We start from the raw sequence: 20,072 nt of genomic DNA, 5'->3' as shown, positions 1-20,072 counted from the left end.
ACTTCCTGGGTCTGGAGAAGCACCACCTGGTAGGAGCTACAAAGTGACCTGAGGTTGGTGGTTGTCTGCACTGGTCTTGGAGCTGCCTTGCAGATGCTGTGCTATTAATCAAGTTCAGTTGCCCCTACTGCCAGTAAGGTCATTGCTGATTTAGGGTCTGTGGACGTTTAAAAGATTTGAGGAAAACCAGCAATGTAAACTGGCAGGTAAGTGGCTTGTGTGGCTTAAGCTCTAGAAGAGATTGGTCAGAGGCTTGAATAAGGTGGTGTAGGGTTTCAGAGAATCACCAGAATGGGGCAAAAGTAGTGTTAGCCAAGTCAACAGAGACTTTTTGTCATTGACCTGTGTCTACAGGTTATGTGGGAGTAGTGTTCAACAAAAGAACAGTGCCACCTGCTGGCATTTTAGCCCCTGGGAGACTAAAATCTGAAGGGAAATAGGATAAAATCTGAAGGGAGACAATTCAGTCTCTCCCTATATGTCTCTGGCACTTTCTAAGCTTCTCTCCTTTCTGTGGAGCTTAGGACAAATGTTTGTTGGTGAGTGACTCTTTGCTAGGGTCATTTAAGAGGACACATGTGTCTGCAGCAACTTTCCATTTTACCTGAACCAAGTCTCTGCTGATTTTCACAGCCAGATATTGTGGGGACTCGTCTTCCTTGAACTCCTGGCCTTAGAGCTTGGTGTCGAGTTGGGAATCCTTGTTTCTCAGTTGGGATCTCTACAGACAAGATATTTTTTTTATTTTTTAACCTCTGCATGTAGGTGGTAAACAAGCCCATTTCGCCTGTGCCCCTCTTACCAGTCTCCAAGTGACTTCTTTACATCCTTCGTTATTGGAATCTGTTCAGCTTATACTCTTTTGTTTCTCAAGGGTGGTTGTTACATAATTTATTTATAAATTTTATGTGATTTTGAGAAGAGATAAGCTCAGTGTTTATGTACTTTGTCTTTTTTTTTTTATAGAAACAGAGAGAGTCAGAGAGAAGGACAGATAGGGACAGACAGACAGGAAGAGAGAGAGATGAGAAACATCAATTCTTTATTATAGCTCCTTAATTGTTCAATGATTACTTTCTCATATATGCCTTGACTGGGGGAGTACAGCAGAGCGAGTGACCCCTCACTCAAGCTGGTGAGCCGATGCTCAAGCCTGCGACCTTGGGGTTTTGAACCTTGGTCCTCTGCAATTTAGTCTGATGCTCTATCTGCTGCGTCACCTCCTGGTCAGGCCGAACTTTATCATTTTGACCAGAAGTCTATCTTTTTACTTTTTCCATATTTGTTTCTTTGAATCCAAAATCTATCTCTTGTAGCTAGAAATAATTAAAGGCCCTGGCTAGTTGGCTCAGTCAGTAGAGCATTGAATAGGCAGGCAAAAGTCTTGGGTCTGATGCCCGGTCACAGAACACATGAGAAGCAACCATCTGCTTCTCTTCCCCTCCCTCTCCTCCTTCATTCTCTCTTACCTACTTGCAGCCAGTGGCTTGATTGGTTCAACTATTGGTCCTGGGAGCTAAGTATAGCTGGGTTAGTCTGAGTGTCAGGCTCAGATGCTGAGGATAGCTCAGTGGATTCAAACATTGACTGCCGATAGAGGTTGCAGGGTATATCCTGGTCGGGGTGCATGTTGGAATCTGTCTCTACATCCCTCCTCCTCTCACTTAAAAAAAAATTAAAATATTTTTGGTTTAGTCCAACCATCTCTGCCTTTTAACTGGTGAAATAACACAATTATATTTAAAATAATTGTTGTAGCTCTATTTTCTTTATATTTTTATTTGCTTCTATGTGTTATATATGAAAATAAATTTATATTGTTTTCTTTCTCATTGACTAGCTTTTTTGATATTTCTAGTATAAATCTTTTTTACTTTTCTCTATATTTGTGGTGATTGCTCTTCTAATTACAGTATGCATTCTGTGTTATCATTATATACTTCAATTTAATACTCAATTAATTATAATTAAAAATGGATACTTGCTTTCAACCTTGCTTTATATTATTCCAGCAACAACACAGTGATATTTTAATATAGGTTCCTGACCAAATGCAGGACAAGGAATTATTTAAAATAACTTAAAGGCAAGGTTTATTTTTTCTGGAATTTATATGAAGAGATTCATATTTTTATCACAAACAAAAAATAGAGTCAATATAGAGAGAACAAATGGAATTTGGAGAATGACATAGACCAAGCTTGAAGAAGATATTTGAGCTTCAAGCTTAGGCTTTGATTGAAGTTACATTTTTTTTCATAATAAATATTTCCATTATTAAATTTCCAAATATATTTTATCTTATAGTTTTCTAGTATACTATTCTAGGTTATAATTTGTTTTCTCTAAACATTCTCTTTAAATTTCCTATTTCTGCTATCATATTGTCTTTCTAATGGTAAAAGGACTTTATATGAGATCTAACCAGTTAAATTTTCAAGACGTTACAGTTCATCAGGTTTAAAGCTTCAGTAAGACAACAAGAATAAGTCCTAGAGGCTCACACTATAACATTCTGCCTATAGTAAACTATATTGTGTTGTGCATGTAGCAATTAATTTTATATTATAAGAGAAAATTTTATTTTTTCATAGTTACCTATCTTTTAATTACTGCAATATCATCTTTAATCTAAGTGAATATGCTATATATAAGTTGATTTGACATTCTTCTTTATTTTTATAACAATTCTCTCTCATGAGAAAGCCTTTTCTCCGCCTGCCCAGACATATCTCCATTTTCAGGTATTGGTCACATCATTACTCTCAGTGATAGAGGCAGGGTCAGCAGTCTGTATAGGCCCCCTCTGCAATGACATATGCATGTCAATGTTTCCCTTTCCTGGTCAGCATCACTCTCTCCAGGAAGCTGATGGGCTGTAGTTATCCTCAGAAGTGAGTTAGCCTGTGTTCCTCCTCGATTAAGACAGCAGGAAAAATGCTATGGTGGTGAGTGTTTCTATAGCACGTGTCTTTGCACTTTTTAATATTTTATTTTTATTTTATTGGTATTAGGGAAAGAGGAAGGGAGACAGAGAGAGAAGCAGAGACAGAGTGGGTTGTATGGGGGGAGAAACAGCAGTTTGTTGTTCCATTTGTTCATGCCATCATTGTTTGAATGTTCTGTGTGCCCTGACCTGGAATCAAACCCAAACTTGGCATGTAGGGAGGAAGCTCTCACTGACTGATACAGGCACAAAGCCTTCCTACTTCCCAGTGGCCCTGGTGAAGGCCTCCCATTGGTCTATAAATATTCTGCTCTCTGCCCCTCCCCAAAGAATTTTAACTTTCATTTTCACTCTGGTGCTCAAGAAGCTCTGTGGACTTCAAGCTTCTGGTTTGGAGAGGGAATTGTGAACACTTCTGCCCCTCAGGCTGGAACTCTAGAACAAGTGAATCGGCTTTTTACCCTGAAAGATTGTGGTGAGTTTCCTCTGTGCAGTTTCTCAGGGGTGGTAGCCTGATAAGAACTGTGCCTTCTTTCGTTTCTAACCCTGGGGCGTTGAAGCACATCCTCCACCCCTTCCAGCCAGTCAGCAGAGCTAGAGATTAATGGGAGATAACTGAGAGGCTACCGGAGTCTAATGGCTCCTGCGGGGCCTGAGCTAGGTGGCAGAAGTGGCTCCTGTCCCCATGGTGGGGCAAGGGTGATGCTCCTGGGAGGGCACTGGGTGTGGGCACTCTCCAGTCAGCTCTGGCAGAGGGGCTGCAGCAGCAAGATGGGGCAGTACACCAAGTGGCTCTGACTGGTTACAGGCAGATGCAGCCCTGAGCTGGCAAAGTAAGGGGAGGTCGCCAATGAACCTCCTCCCACCCTCACCAGCTCCACCACCACATCTAGGTCTCCAGAAATGGCTTTTCTACTCCTTCACATGTAGTCTAAGGCACTTTGCAATATTTTGCTTTTGTGCTCGTTCCTGGGGCATTTCCTGTAAGTCCTTTAATTCCTGGGCATTAGGCTTTAAGATCGGAATCTCAGGGGGACAATATAAGGTGACAGAAAATGATTTGACTTTGGATTGTGGGTATATAATGTAATCAATAGTTTAAATACAATAGAAATGTTTACCTAAAAGTTATTTACTGTTACTTATCAATTTCACAGTGTTAAACTTAACTTTCTAAATAAAAATTTTTAAAAAGAGGAATCTTCTGTTCCCTAAACCCCTAAGGATCTCATAGACAAAAGTCTTGCTGGATGTTGAGGACAATTTGTGGGCTTAGCTCTCTGGTGCAGTAAGTACACCAGGGTTAGGGAACCTGATATGGGGCACAAACCCATAAGTTCTCAAGGATGGTCTGGGCATTGGTGATATCTCTCCAGCGCAGACACCACTCATGTTCCCACTACCATCTCCCTGCCCACTGTGGAGCACTGGAATCACTGGGCAGGTAGGGTGGGGTTTCCTCCATGAATGGGGGCTCAGGCTCCTCAGCACTTCCCTCTTCTGTGTCCTGGGCAGCAGCTGCTTTGACCTTAGTTCCTTGTACTCTCACTGTGACAAAGTTCTGCAGCACCAACAATGCATGCTCTGCTTCTCTCTCTTCTATAGGGTTGTAAGGCCAGAGTCCACTGCCACGTTGGCTATGCAGGTTCTCATTGCATTCAGGGAGACAGTAAAGAAATAGTGGTGCCAAAAAGTGGTGGGCTATTCTGTATATTAAAGTCTCATACCAGTGGACAAGCAAACAGCAGGGAAGATCGATTCATCTCATTCTGAGCTCCCTGAGCCCTGGCACATTCTTCGGTTCCAGAACCCGGAAAATTCTTCTCTGCTGCCTCCTGGAATCAAAGGTTGCTGCCAGCCTCAGCTGAGCTATTAAAGCCCTTCAGCTCTGGTTCCACACCTGCACTCCTTCTCTCCTGGCAAATCCCAGGCAGTGGAAAAAATGCCTTGTCCAGCAAACATTAGCAATGCAGTGGCCCCTCCCAGGCAGAAAATTAATCCACAATCTGCAATCTGCTGTCCTGAGGGCAAGCACCACAGCCTTTCACAGATTTCATACACATGGCACTGCCCAGGCCAATGCAAACAAACCTATAAAATACGTTTTACAAACTGATTTGTCCAAGAAGGGTATTGATAAGTCTCAGGATGAACTGGATCTTGAATGGGATGAGAAATAATTGCTTGCCCTACACCCATGTTTAGACCATTCTGGAGTTATGAACACACATAGACCTCTTTTAACATCTACCCCTAATACAATGTCTACCTGTGATCTTGCTGTTCTTCACAACCTGATCTGGAGCAGTCTCTGTAGCCAGGAGCTAACAGCTTATGGTCTCTGGGCTATTTTCCTAATTCCACACTGGATTCATCTAACATTCCACCAAGTAAAGGCAAAGCTAACTCTTTCTCCCTCTTCTCTGATGGGTAAACATGGATAACTTTCTTTGCTTCTGGAAAAGAAGCCCTAAGTGTCAGACAATTGAAGAAGTGCCACGTGTCAGGGTCACTGCAGGCTCATGTGATACTAAAGGCCCAGTAGTTTTCTGTGCACCCAGCTGCACCAGCATTTATAAACTCAGACAAGGTGGTGCATTTTTGCGAACAAGTCACTTCCTTCACCTAAAATGGTTTTTCCTCTCTCGTATGCCATATTTCCTTTATCTTTGGTTCTGTTCAACCTTTATATTTTCAAGTTGGAATTGTTGGACAACCTTTTATCTGACCATTATTTGATTGCCCAACAACATGTATAAGTCTCTAGCAGTGTTTTTAACATCAGCTTGTTTCTAATATATGGCTGATTATGTTACTGTTACTTTACAGGGAGTGTCAGGGTCATAGTGGTTTAAATGCCCCATTTAGACTCATTAGTATGTTGATGTGTATTAGTTTAGCTGTTACCATGTTGTTGGTTAAATAAGTTGTAAATATGATATATATGTTTGCTTGGTTATAGTTTGCATTGAGTGTGGGGGACAGGCTGTAAGCAGGCAGCATCGTTATAGCCTAAGGTTTAGTTTTAAGACTAACCTTTTCCCCATACCCTGAGTGTTGCTTGATGTGGAGTGGTGTACTCTAATGAGAAATCCCATTATGCCACAGATAAGTGACTTTGTATCGCAGACTTCCTTGTTTGTATATTGGATTAAAGGCTTGATTTCTACACTATAAAATGGGGCAGAGGAGCCCATGCAGGAGGAGAGCAGAGAGTGGCCACGTGGAGGAAAACAGAAGCAGCCAAGATGGCGGAGTGCTGAAGGAGAAGCCAGTTTGTGCAGAGTTTGTGCAGAGAGAAGGAGATGGAGAACAGAGTTGAATAAGGCTGGTGAGCTAGAAACCTTTGATTCTAGGAAACTCACATAAGTCAGTGGCTTTGGGAGCCCTGAATGGAAAGGGAAGTGTTGTCCCACTGTGTGTACTTCTTGTCCACCAGCTGCAAGCTAGGATTAAAGCTGATGGCCCACCAGTTCTTGGCTCTGTTATTTCTTTACCATCTCTCCGAATCAAATGCGAACTTGCACAGTCCAGATGTCTGTGATGTTGGCCGTGGCTACTGGCTTTACACATGTGATTTATAGTAATTAAATATTAATGACCTTGACTAAAATTGGGAGACTCTTTTCACAAGCTGATGTTCATTTTCTCTGTGTTTCTATTTTTTTTGGTATGTGACATATGATCATATGAATATGTTAATACTGTCTCCCTCCTCACCATCCACAGACATATATATATATATATATACATCTTTTGGATCTTGTCTATGTCTTTGGCATATTTACTAGCCAATGCTAAATTTTAGCATTTATTAATGAAGGAATCTCCAGAGCATCCTAAGTTACCTGTTTGTTTTTGATTAACTTTAATGAGGTAGAAAAAGACCTCTGAAGAGGGACCGGAATATATTAGATTCATCCAGATTCCATGTTTCAAGATAAATGATTTTTGAAAGTCACACACTGTTTCTGTGTACACATCTGATAAAGGGTTTACTCTTGCCACATACACAAACACATAGCCACAGATTATGTCATGATTATAGCAATCATTTCAAACATACAAGAAATGATGGCAATGGTTACAGTATAAATATGCAAATCAGAGCAGGTTTTTCTGATAAAGAAACCTGTAAGGAGAAAGTTAAGGATGAGAGTAAGTCCTACTAATAACAGGGCAGCATTGCATACTGAGAGAATAGCAGGTAGGAAAACCACAACGCAGAAGTGGTTTGGAGCTTTTACTTTGAGGATGTGCTGCGCATGCGAAAGAAGCAGGAGAGAAGGTGGGTCATACGGGATCTTAGTAGAAAGGCCTAAGATCATTCTTTTGTTCAGGAAGAGTAAAAGACAGTAACAGCCATTGCACAGAGGAAAACGAAATTTGTCATGTCAAATGAACTAAAAGTAATTAAAATGATTATAAGAAGTCTTTTTTCTATCAAGTAATCATGTCTTTGTCCTTTTATCTTTTCTTTTTGTCCTTTAATATTTGTTCTCGCCCTGTCCATTGTTAGTATTGATGTATGCATATCTTTCTTACTCTGCCTTCTTTTAACCTTTTCTTATGGAGCAGGAATCTGTGAGCAAAAGGAGCCTCAGATCAAGACAGATAGGAGCCAAAGAGCAGCTGTGATGGCTTCAGGAATCCTGGTGAACATAAAGGAGGAGGTCACCTGCCCCATATGCCTGGATCTCCTGAAAGAACCTCTGATCCTGGACTGTGGGCACAACTTCTGTCAAACCTGCATCACTGCAAACAACAAGGACTCTGTGAATGGGCAGGAAGAAGGGGGCAGCTGCCCTGTGTGCCGAATCAGTTACCACCCTGGGAGCCTGCGGCCTAATCGGCATATGGCCAACATAGTGGAGATGCTCAGGGAGGTCAAGCTGAGCCCAGAAAATGAGCAAAAGAGAGATCTCTGTGTGCGCCATGGAGAGAAACTCTTGCTCTTCTGTAAAGAGGATGGAAAGTTCATTTGCTGGCTTTGTGAGCGGTCTCAAGAACACCGTGATCACCACACATTCCTCTTGGAGGAGGTGGCCCAGGAGTACAAGGTAACAGACCAGGATGGAGAAAGACATGCAGAAAATGGTACTTCATGAGAAATCTCCACTATGCTTTTCACTCTAAAGACCTTGTCACCAGAGCCGAGAGCCTGATCACTTTTCTTTCTATGCTCACCTTCCAATAATTGAAGGATATTTCTGTGCATTTCATCTAATTACAACATGATGAGCAGAGGTTAAACCAGAAGCAGATATTTTTAAATTTTCTGCTAAAAGATGCAGTTTTGGTGCCCAAGCAAAGTTGTCATTTCCCCTTGAACAGGAGGGGTAACTGCGCAGCTGGGTTGGTTGGAACCTAAGTTCTCCCTTACTATGGGCTCATGCTTCTTCTTTTAAGACAAAGAGAATCAGACTTCTCTGTATATCTTTTTTCTTTTGTATATGTAGTGATAGTAATTTATTTATTTTTATTAATTGAATTTGTGTGGTTGACGTTGCTTCACAAAACCACACAGGTTTCAAGTGTACAACTCGTTAAGATCCCTCTTGACATGGGAATGTTGACCTCTATCACTGTCTTAAAGAATTCATTCACTACTGTAGCTTTCCTTCAAGTCACAGATTCTCACAGTTGTTGTCCACTCTAATCTCTTTGGAGATCAGACTGATTTTTTCCCCAGTGTATCCTCTACAACTGATGCCGAGAAATCCCATATCTTGACTCGGGTGTGATTTCTCTCTACCAGGAGAAGATCCAGGCAGCTCTGGACAAGCTGAGGACAGAGCAGCAGAATGCTGAGAAGTTAGAAGCTGACGTCAGAGAGGAGAAAACTTCCTGGAAGGTAGGAGGATATGCTTCCTGAGGTAGTTCTATAAGAACCTGGGCAGAACCTTGGGTGTTTGTCACAAAGAGCTCCCTTCCTCTTTGTTCCCTGAGCTGATATGTACAGAGTCATTGATTAGGCATTCTTTATCTCTTGTCTGATAGAAGTGGACTGAAAATAAACATGCCACAAATTAACACAAATATTTATAGGTTGTTATTCACATAGAGAACCTGGTAAGGATGGCTAACAAATTCTTTGTTCATTTCTATCAATATTTTGTGTCTTTAATGCTTCCAGAAGTCATGGCGCTGTCCCTGGTGTTTAATGTTAGAAAGAGGGTGGTGTGGGGGTCAGGAGTAATGCAGGGCAGCGTGACTGTCCTGGGCAGCTGTGTGATAGTTATGCTACACCCAGGTGTCTTATTTTGGTTAAGGATTAGCCTCAATAATCCAGACTTTAGGCCATGGTGTCTGGAATGTGATAAAGATAAAAGAATTGGAAAAGTCAGCCTCCCCAAGAATTGCTCTTCTGCTCCATCTCCCTTCCTTGTAAGAACTCACAAATTAAATGATTGTTTTATTGGCTTCATCTCTGCCTGATAGCAAGAGTCCCTTTCTCTTTTTCTCTCTTCTAAAGCATCACATGCAAAGTGAGAACCAGCGTGTTCATAAGTGTTTTCAAAAATTTAGAGGAGTTCTGGACAAAGAAGAGCAGATTGAGTTGCAAAAGTTGGAGAAGGAGGAGGAAGAGATTTTCTGTGACCTGGACCAGGATGAGAGTGAGCTGGTCCAGCAGAGCCAGTTGGTGAGAGATCTCATCTCAGATCTGGAGCATCGGTTGCAGGGGTCAACAGTGGAGATGCTGCAGGTAGGACTTGGGAAGAAGACTTAGCATCTGAACTTGAGGAAAATAAAGACTAATTTTCCTTCTCTACTGTGTGCTTATGCTGTTCCTAGTGACACTGAGGTTCTTTTGGTCTTAAGAACCTTTCCTGCATCTCTAATTACAAGAATATTTTAATGTATAAATTCCCTGGGAAAATCTTGTTGTTATTAATGTATTAAAATTACAGTGCAAAATCTGACCGTGGAGAGAAGCTTCATTGTATCTAGTTATAATCTATATGGCTCTGTATTTGTGATTTAACCTAGAACATTTTTCAGATACCAATTCATGCCCCTTGAGTTTTGTTTTTGTTTTGTTTTTTATCATAGGATGAATTCAGATCTTTTTTTTTGTTTCTATTTTTTTTCTGAATGAACAACTGTGAAGGATTGGTGTTTTCCTAGTTTAACTATTCAATATATTAACCAGGAAAACCAATTTTACTCTGGGACATTCTTTTAGGAAAGATTTAAAATACTATTTTTTTTGTATTATTTTCTTAGTTTTTTTTTTTTTTTACATTTTATGTGTGAATTTTTGATAATGCACATTTTGTAAAAATTTGTCCATTCTAAATTGTGAGATGTGTAAACATGAAATTAGCCATTATATTTCCCTATAATCTCTTTCATTTTTATTGTAGTCAAAGTAATGTTCCCTTTTTTACTTATGAGTGATGATTTACTTTTTGGGTGGTCAATTTAGGTATGATTGGTTAATTATTCAGGTGTTTTTCCAAAACAAGTTTATTTTTTTGATTTATCTATTTTCAACATTTCTATATAATTGATTTCTGGTCTCAATTATATAGTTTCCTCTGAGTGTATATATGATATGTATATGCACATGCACACACAAATGTGTGTGTATTGTTCAACTTGCTGTTATTTTCCTGTAAGTGGAATTTAGACCACTGATTTTATAAGTCATTTTTGTTATCATTTTAATGATATAGATAATTTGTTTTAATATAGCCCATGCTTTTGGTTTATTGTATTTTCAATCAATTGTATATATATTGTAATTTACGTTTTGATTTGTGCTTTTGTTAACCATTAGAACATTTGAAATATGTTATTTTAGAAAGAGTCGGTGACTTTTTACTTTTTCTTCTATAGTGTATTTTAAATTTAAGTACTCAATTAGAAAACATGTATTTTATTATTTTAGTCTTTTATATGTATTGACACTTAATTTATAGTCTAAAATAATGTGTGCTCATTATTTTTTATATAGATTTGATAAGAATGTGTATTGTGCATTAATTGAGTGACAAGGTCTAGAAATGCTAGTTAGATTGATCTGGTTTATAATGTTGGTCATGTGTTGTATATTCCTGATGCTTTTATTATTCATAATTTTGTTACATATCTTTTTCTCTTAAGGCCCTTTAACATTTCTTGTGATACTGGTTTGGTGTTGATGCACTGTTTCAGCTTTTTCTTATCTGTGAAGCTCTTTATGTCTCCTTCAATTCTAAATAATTGTTTTGCTGGGTAGAGTATCTATGTTGTAGATACTTGCTTTTCATCACCTTGAATATTTCATGCTAATTTTTTCCATGTTCAGTTTTCATTGCAAATTAATTGATAGTCCTGTTGTAGCTACCTTATAGATAACTAACTGTTTTTCTCTTGCTCCTTTTAATATTCTTTATTATTCTTCATTTCTTACTAGGTCTTTTTTATGCTTTATATCTTTTCTTTTTATGTTTGCTATATCTCAGTGAGAAAGTTCTTACTGAGATCATCTCATCTTTCTCTAAGTTCATTGGGAATCCTTATAACCAGTGTTTAGAATTCTGTATCTCATAGGTTGCTTCTTTCTTTTTGTTTAGTAATTTCCTTTTTAAAATTTTTTCCTGATCTTCCATCTGCGACGTTTCTTTTTCTCCTCAATTTGGCTTTCTTCCTATGTTTTATGTTTATATTAGTATATCTGCTATGTTTCCCAATATAAGCAGAGTGGCCTTTGGGTGCAGTTTTCCTGTTCACCAAGCCACGCACTTCAGAGATGTTCATATGTAGATTATGTGTACTCTTCTGTTGTAGCTGAGCCTTGATTGCTGTTGACATGTTGGTGGATGGGATTGATCTTCTGGCTGAACAGGTGTGTACAATGGCATTAACTGCAGTAAGCAAGCTATTATATGTGGGCTGTTTTTATGAAAAATGATTCATTTTAACAAGACACTATTGCTTTCTGAGTCCACCCTTTGTGTGTGTAATTAGTGGTGCAAATTGGGAGGTACTCTGGAGTGCTTTGAACCTGGCCACCAAGTTTGTTGGTCCTGGGCCTTTTGATGTGTGCTAAGGTCAGCCACTGCCTGTGTCTGGCTCAGCACCACCTTTTTAAGCTACAAAGTGATCTGACATTGCTGGTTGTCCATGTTGGGCTTGAAGGTGCATTGCAGAGGCTATGTTGTGTCAAAGATCAGCAGCCATTACTGTAAGATGCGGTCTCTTTGCAAGAGGTAAATTGCACCCTGAGGTCAGCTGCTGTTTGTTTGTGGTTTGTGTATATTTGAGTGACTTGAGAAAAATCAGCAATGCAAGCTACTAAGTGAACTGCTTGTGTGTCTTAACCTCTGAAACAGATTGGGACAGAGGCTTAAATTGGGTGTGGTTGGTCTTAGATTATCACCAGAATGGGGTAAGAATGGTGTTCGCCAAGTTAGTGGAGACTCAGATTTGGTGTTGTCCTGCCCTGTAAGCTATGTACGTTTAGGGTCAACAAGAGAACAATGGGAACTGCTTGCACATTAGTCTCTGGAAGATTCACTCCTTCAGTTTTGATCTGAAGCCATACAATTCATTTTCTTCAAATATGTTCCTGTAGCTTTGCAAGCTTTGTGCATTTTTTGGAACTTAGCACAGTGTTTGTGAGTGATTCTCCGGTAGTGCCCTTTAAGAGATTGCCTGGGTCTATAGTGTTGCTCTATCTCACTGGACTGAGTTCTTGCTGATTTTCATTCTTCCAGTCACTGGTACTGTTGGCAGAGGAGCTTATTGTGGGGCTAGGACTCATCATTCCTTAGATGGAACCTATGCAGCCAAGAAATTCTTTCCATTTCTTAACATCCATTCATGAGTGTGAGACCAGCCAATTTTGTTTCTGCTCTTTTTCTCTGTCTTTCAAGTGACTTCTTCTTTATATTATTTTTAGGAGTTCTGTTCAGCTCCTCCTACTGTTGTTCTCAATAGAGGTTACTCTGTAATTAATATTTTCCTGTGACTGTGGGAGGAGATGAACACAGTGTCTACTTCTCATTTTCACCAGAACTCTTTTTTACTTTGGCATATTGGTGTGTTTAAATCCAAAATGTTTCTTTTATATTTGGTATTAATTGAAATTGCTTTTTATCTAATCCTAAACTTTCTGCATTTTAATTGGTAGAATAAGACAATAACATTTAATACCACTGTCAATGTATCTATACTAATTTGTGTTGTGTTCACTGCTTCTATATTTTGCCTGTAGTTTTCATTGTTCTATTTCATATTGGCTAGCTTTTTTTTACTTAAACAAAAATTTCCAGTATAAAGTTTTAAGTTCTACTATTTATTTACTTTGGTGTTTGTTGCTCTTTGCCTTATATTGTGCTAGCTATTTTATCATGATCTACTTCAAATTAATACTAAACTAATTGCAATAGAATATGTATGCTTGCCTGTATCATTGCTTCATATTATTCTAGCAACAACACAATGATATTTTAATAAGAGTACCTGATTCAATGGAATCCAATGTTATATAGGCCACATAATTAATTGATATAATTAGAAAAGCAAGTTCTTTTTTGTTCTGCAAATTATATAAGGAGATTCATATTTTCTTTATGAACTGAGAATACAGTCAATATAGAAGGAATAAATAGAATTTGGAGAATGACATAGACCAGATCCTGATGACAATGTTTGAGCTTCAAACTTATGGTTTGATTAAAGTTACAACTGTTTCCAAATTTTCTTTCTCTACTTCATGAACTTTTAATTTTTTTGTCATATACACAGAAAGGCCCTAATACAGAGACCAAAGCAATTTTTTTTGCGTGTGTTTACTCAGTGGTTGGTCTCCTTTTTGTTGTCATAGAAGATGTTAGTCTGAGATAAGGGAGGCTAAATGTATTGGTATGTATCTGTTCAAACAAACAAATCTGTGATGATGAGAATTTTAAGATGGCTTAAAACTGTTAATGATGTGAATTAAACCAGCTTGGTGGAGATTGTAATGCAGATACATCTAGGACAGTGACTGAGTGGTATTGGTAACATGGACAAAGAGGAATAAGGGAGGAAACTGTTCGGTGAAGGTACATGCAAGACATCCCAAGTCATCGGGTCTTGTGGGATTTTTATTAGGGAGTATATTAAGCTGTATTTAAGAGACAAAATTGAGTAAAAATAAGAACGCAGAAAATGCATGAGTGTGTGTTAAATTTAAAGTGTGAGTGAGGTCATTTATAGATGGTTTATAGAGTGAGGGAAGACTTGAGACAAGCCTACATTAGTACATTTGTTTGCTCGTATCCTCAACAGAGCCATAAAACTTCTTGAGGAATATGATTATTCACTTATCTTGATTCTCCCAAGATGGCATAATGTATTTCCAGTAATAGTTCATCATGTTATACTTATGGTGAAAGAAGGAACAAACAATGCGTCCCTTAAAACATCTCATGAGGATCTTTATGAACTTTAGGGGAAAATATTATGGGCAACACTCTTTCCTCATAAATATGTCTCACTTCCAGGTACTATAAGACTCATGCCAATATCTCACAGAGTCAGCATGTTTCTACCTTTTAGAAACTTGACAACTCACACGAATCTTCTGGAATAATTGACCTGGATCTTTACTTGTTGATTCTCACATTGGAAACATCTCTATTCCCACCAAACAAAGGGGTAGAGAGGACATGATGAAGTGTTCTAAGTTAGGAGGTCTTAACACTTCTTGACTCATATTTTCTCTTTTCTCCGTAGGATGTAAATGGCATCATGGAAAGGTATGTGTGGGAGACCAGAGATGGTCCATCTGTGCTGTAAAGAGGCTTAAAGACATTTAAGCTAACTGTTGGTTACTTAGAATAAAATATGGCTCTGGGTTGGAAAATTTGGATGTAGTTTTATCTTAAATTTCTGTTCATATATCATGGTTTGAGTGTTCTATAACTATTAAGAATGAACTATTCTCTATGATAGGAAATTTGGGTGATGGACATTGCATAGTTTGGGTCAGAAGCAGAATCCAGACTAGAGTGTTGCATCATCAGATTCCTGTATCTTCATAAATTTTATTTACTCAGCATGCCTGTATCAACTCAGGTTCCCCTATTTTATAGCTACTTGGTCTCTTATGGGTAACTCTGTCTCTTTACCTCCTAAGTATCTAGAATTGAAGACAACATTTTTATATTTAAATTATATTAATATTTTATATAATCTATATTTATATAAAATTACGTATATTTATATTGTATATTTATAATTTTTAAATTATAAATTATAAATATCAATTTATAATTTAAAGTAGATTAAAAAAAAGAGACTAGGTCCTTATATATAGTTCTCTTTATTTCCAATAGCACTCTTCAATAGCAAATAATGTTTTGGCCCTGGTGTAAACAATTGGTACACTGTGAGTATGTACTTTTGAAGCCAATTAGAAAGGGCAGCATCCTTGTTTCTACATTTGTACACTGACTTGGTTGCATCAAGGACTTTCAACTTGAAACTCAGACCACTATTATTAGTATGGTGTTCACAGTATCTTGTTTTCCAAGTGTTCTAGGTTTATTTGAGAACCTAAAATCTCAGATGTTATTGTGAGGGCCTCGCTAATGGGGAGTAGAATATAAAGGTCTTGGTTCTCTCCAGACAGAATTCCCACACTTGAAATATCTCAGACAACCAGGAACCAGGTTCTGCCACCTCACTTTTATGTATTATCCTTCCCCATTCATGCAGCAATTTTTTCTCACATTAATGTAACAGACCAAAAATTTCTTTTTTTATAAAAAATGTTATCTTATAATTTTATATGATTTCAGGAGGTAGACGTAAAGGTTAATTATTATTTTAGAAGGAATAATCCGTGCTCCTGAAAGACTAAGGCCTTTCTAAACTTACAAAATGTTTACACTATAAAGTGGGACATGAGAATGACTGTTCTCACTCTATGATCAAGAGTCTCTTCTTTCTCAGGCTCTCAGTGGATGTTACCTTAAGTGCTTCAATGGGGTCAATAGACAGAAGTTTAAGGGGATAAAAAGTCAGAGATGTGGAGGTCAATTTTTCTCTTTTCTAGGAGTAACACCTTCACTCTGAAGAAGCCAAAACCTTTTAAAAAGAAAGAAAGGATAGTGTTCCAAGTTCCTGACCTGGGAGTGGTGCTGGAAGAGTTGAATGGTGAGGAATGCCTGGGCAAGAGGGTGACTGCGGGATTCCTGTGCTGGTGGGATAAAGAGGGAGGAGGGCTCAGTCTCTAAGTGTGGACAGAGGAGACAAAGGAGGAAGGATATTATGTGTGGAGGATATGGTCGTATTTAATGGGGGGGTAGCCTGCTGTCTTGTTCTCTCTTTCTTTCATGCACTACCTCACATGGACCCCACTGTCTCTACTGATCTGGAAAGAAAATAGATTTTAATGCTGAGTCCTCTGCTTATATTTAATATTATGGATTTTTATCATTTCAGGGCTGACTGATATGCGCAAATACTGGGGTAAGCAGATATCATAATATCATGATACCACACTGTCTTAATCTTCTTTCAGAATTTTACATTTTCTACTGGGTCTCCTGTCTTAAGCCCAATGTTTTCTTTCCAGACACAAACACATACATTTTATATTTCTGCAGTGTTCTACCTCTCCCCAAGAATCGAACTAACTTCTTCCCTGTTCCCATTCACATTATTCTCAAGATTTCTCTTTAAATCTCACAAATGAAGGTACCACATATTTTCTTAACCAACCTTGTAATTTTTTTAACAGTTTACGTGACCCTGTGTCATCTAATAAATAGTGAAAATGTTACCATTTCTGAGGATCAGAGAGAAGCAAGACATATGTCAACATCGAATACTAATTATATTTATCAGAAAAATAGTAATAATGATTATGCTGTACTTGGCTCACCGATCGTCGCATCAGGAAAACATTATTGGGAGGTAGATGTGTCACAGAAAAGTGCCTGGGTCTTGGGGGTATATTGTGGAAATATCCCTAAATTATACCCTATATCGTTTGCTGCTATAGCAAAGAGGAAATATTCACTTTTTTACAATAAATATAAACCTGAAAATGGGTTTTGGGTTATAGGGTTAGAGAATCAATGTCAATATAAAGCTTTTGAAAATGAATCCAGCAGTTGTCCCTGGAAAAGAACTCTTTCCTTGCCTGTTCGCCCCTGTCATGTTGGCGTTTTCATAGACTGTGAGGCGGGCACTGTATCATTTTTGAATGTCACAAACCAGGGAAATCTCATCTATAAATTCTCCTCATGTTCATTTTCTCAGAAAATGTATCCATTTTTCAATCTTATGACATGTCCTGGTCCTATGACACTGTGTTAGCAAGATCCACGTTCTTTTAAGAGCCTCCAGTCTTAAGTGCACATAAAGCACTGAGCTCACCTACAGCATTCTCACCAACTTTTCCTTGCTGTGTCCCTTCTTCTCCATTTCAGCTTCCTTCATTCATCAATAGGCATAAAATTTGTCTTGTGTCATATTTTTCTCGACACCTTGTTTATATTAATAGACTATCTTAATTCATCATTATATATAATATAAAGGATGATGACTAATGCCTCATAAGAAACACCAGTATGCAAGTGACATCTCTGCCAAAATTTTATAATCTCATTTCCTCTGCCCCTGAGAAGAATATAGAAAGCTTTTTAACAACTTCTGTATAATATTCATGATTTGGTATAGGAGTCGTTCACTGTAGAATGAATCCTCATGGGTATGTCAGTTTTCCCACGATGTTGGTAATGCCTTAGGAGTGAACAAGAAAATATCATCAATAATATGTGCTAAGAGTGAAAGTTTTGAATCCAGAGTGTCTGAATTCAACTGCAGTCTCTCCCTATACATGCAGTGTAACCTTGAATAATACACTTGAATGTAATTTACTTTAAATAGACCAAGTATGAAAAAGCACAGCATACTTAAATTCACTGTGAGAAGGAAAGTGTCATTAAGTATAAAACACGTGTCTAAGTTTAATAAACCTTTTCTCTACTAATTACTGAAAAATATAAGCTGTGCGTGTGTCTCATGAAATAAGTTTGTGCCTTTAGGAACCCTAGGGTGGTTTTACTGGAGTCTCATGATTCAGATCCCAGATACCTCTGTGCTGCTGTCAAGACCACCCTGCCAGTGATAGGAAAGCCTGTGTGTGTTTGTGACAGTGAGAAACTTATTATAATTCTGGTTGTCTACATATTGGCCTTAATCAAATAATCTAAATTTTATGGGATTCTATTTCTCATTTGTAAAAGAAAAAATAATAAATATTGCCTAATGTAGTATTATGAAAATTGAACAATGTTTTTATTAACTTCTGTAATTTCTAGAATATAAGGCATTATCATGTTTGCTGTCTACCACTTTTATTTTGCCTCCAACTGTAACTGAAAGAAATAATTTTAAGAATGCATATTTGTTTACATTCAAAAATATAATCCTTTCTTTGTTTTAAGAAATAAAATAACTTGATGAAAGAATCACAACTTTCTTTAAACTTTAGCTAATTGTAAAATAAGTATTTCTAGCTGCATAATCGCCACCACCACTATTTTTTTTTTTTTGGACTTATTCTATTTAATGGAAAATGAATTTAAATATTAGGTCTGTTTTTTCAGTTTGAAAACTTATTCACAGTGATACAGTAAGACTCAGAAGTACAATTGTGAGATTTCTTAATAACAGTTTATGAAAGCATTTTCTTGCCCGGTCAGCTTTGCAATTATAGCAAGTTGAAAGGTCTGAAGAGGATAAAGAAAATTCCATTTCTTTTCTTCCAATCAGATAGGAGGGGCGTATTTTCTGCAACGGATGTTCATTCAGGATATGGTGGGATCCAGAGGCAGATTAAAGTTGGTTGAAGCCTTGGGCGCAGAAGAAAATATTGGGCCCCTTAAACTTGGTGTCGTTAGAAAAAAGTGTAAAGTTGGGGTTTTATGGGGCACTGGAGAAGTTGGTGCCCAGGGAGCATGCCTAGTCCGCCCGCCGTTAAATTTGTTTCTGGTGGTATACCATATATTTTTGCATTTTAATTTCCCATTATTTCCCAATCTCTTTCAGTGGTATAAATAAAATATTACAGTTTGGTCAAATATTGTCTTCTCTCATTCTTGATTGTCCCCAGAAATTCCCACATTCCCTTCTTTGGAAGACTGAGAGAAAGAATTCTAAGGTGGTAATTTCCATTATCTCTGTGTGAATGAACACATTTATATCCTAGCACTTATCCTTAGAAATGGGGAAATTCATCTCTAAATTGTTCTTTTTACCTCTGCTTTTCTGTCACTATGTTGCCACTGTGACTGAATTTCTGAGTCACTAGGAATAAGCTACATTATTATATGAGTAAAAAATGACTCTCCAAGGACATTCATGTCCTTTCATTTACTGCAATATCCTACTTAGTATGAAGTATGTAATTACAAGGAAAGACTTGAACTTTTACATGCAACAAAAAATATCTTTGTATTGAGGGCCATCTACTTTTTAGCTGAGGCTGCAGGCCCTTTAAATGGAGCCCTCTCCTGAAAAGAGTATGAAACTTTTAAGTTGTTATGAGTTATGTTTCCTCTACTCATGTAATTGACAGAAATAGTTTTCTGGATTAAAAAGTCTGATGTGTACCAGGTGTAAATTTGCTCTCTGCAAATCTATTCCAGAGCTTTCTCTGCCACATGACGTCTGAGCATTTAAGTAGCAGTCATGCGGCCTTGTATTTCTGGGTCCCATGACTGTGTTGAGCTATCAGTAAAACAGATGTGTATCCATAGGGAGATGTTTGGTTGAGCTCAAGATATTAGGAAATTTCAAACTGTAGTACCAACCAAAGACAATATGTGGGTATTTAGGGCGATCATAATTTTCTTCACTTGGGGACCTGAGATCTTCATTAGAATAAATATATGGCCTGTAGTCATCAATATGGGATCTCAGTGACCTTTCATTTTGCTTAAGGATTCTGTGTAGTCTTTATCCTGACTGCTAGTCTCTGTATGTTGCCCAAACATATGTCTGTTCTATATCTCAACACCCACAGTTTGGACTTCCCTCTGCTGTGTGACATACCCTCCAAGTTCTGGTAACTCATCCGTCTCCTTGGGGTGAGCTGTGGGTGATCATTTTTCGTAGTGTTCTTTAATCACTACAA

The 20,072-nt window shown here is 38.0% G+C and overlaps 1 protein-coding gene across 2 annotated transcripts; it reads left to right on the top strand.

The window, feature by feature from the left end:
- The first annotated feature begins 3,292 nt into the window (after positions 1 to 3,292).
- Positions 3,293 to 19,006, top strand: LOC136318465 (E3 ubiquitin-protein ligase TRIM34-like). Of its 2 annotated transcripts, none has more exons than XM_066250802.1 (8): positions 3,293 to 3,422; positions 7,526 to 8,007; positions 8,706 to 8,801; positions 9,423 to 9,653; positions 14,657 to 14,679; positions 15,981 to 16,081; positions 16,370 to 16,396; positions 16,668 to 19,006. In XM_066250802.1, exons 2-8 carry the CDS (start codon positions 7,585 to 7,587, stop codon positions 17,246 to 17,248), a joined length of 1,482 nt encoding a protein of 493 aa, XP_066106899.1. In that variant the 5' UTR covers positions 3,293 to 3,422; positions 7,526 to 7,584; the 3' UTR covers positions 17,249 to 19,006. The 2 variants fall into 2 exon arrangements, with proteins under 2 accessions (XP_066106899.1, XP_066106900.1); XM_066250803.1 differs by having other exon boundaries at positions 3,325 to 3,422; positions 7,523 to 8,007.
- The last annotated feature ends 1,066 nt before the right edge of the window (positions 19,007 to 20,072 follow it).

Source organism: Saccopteryx bilineata, chromosome 1 (assembly GCF_036850765.1).
Source record: "Saccopteryx bilineata isolate mSacBil1 chromosome 1, mSacBil1_pri_phased_curated, whole genome shotgun sequence".
NCBI classification, from domain to species: Eukaryota; Metazoa; Chordata; class Mammalia; order Chiroptera; family Emballonuridae; genus Saccopteryx; species Saccopteryx bilineata.
Note: the sequence above shows the minus strand (reverse complement) of the source record. Positions and strands in the feature narration are given on the sequence as shown.

Bases quoted from the DNA above. Each gene is read 5' to 3' on its own strand.
- LOC136318465 (XM_066250802.1), top strand. From the start codon at position 7,585: ATGGCTTCAGGAATCCTGGTGAACATAAAGGAGGAGGTCACCTGCCCC. The intron at 8,802-9,422 runs GTAGGAGGATAT...TCTCTTCTAAAG, and splicing joins AGGAGAAAACTTCCTGGAAG to CATCACATGCAAAGTGAGAA. The intron at 14,680-15,980 runs GTATGTGTGGGA...TCTCTTTTCTAG, and splicing joins GTAAATGGCATCATGGAAAG to GAGTAACACCTTCACTCTGA.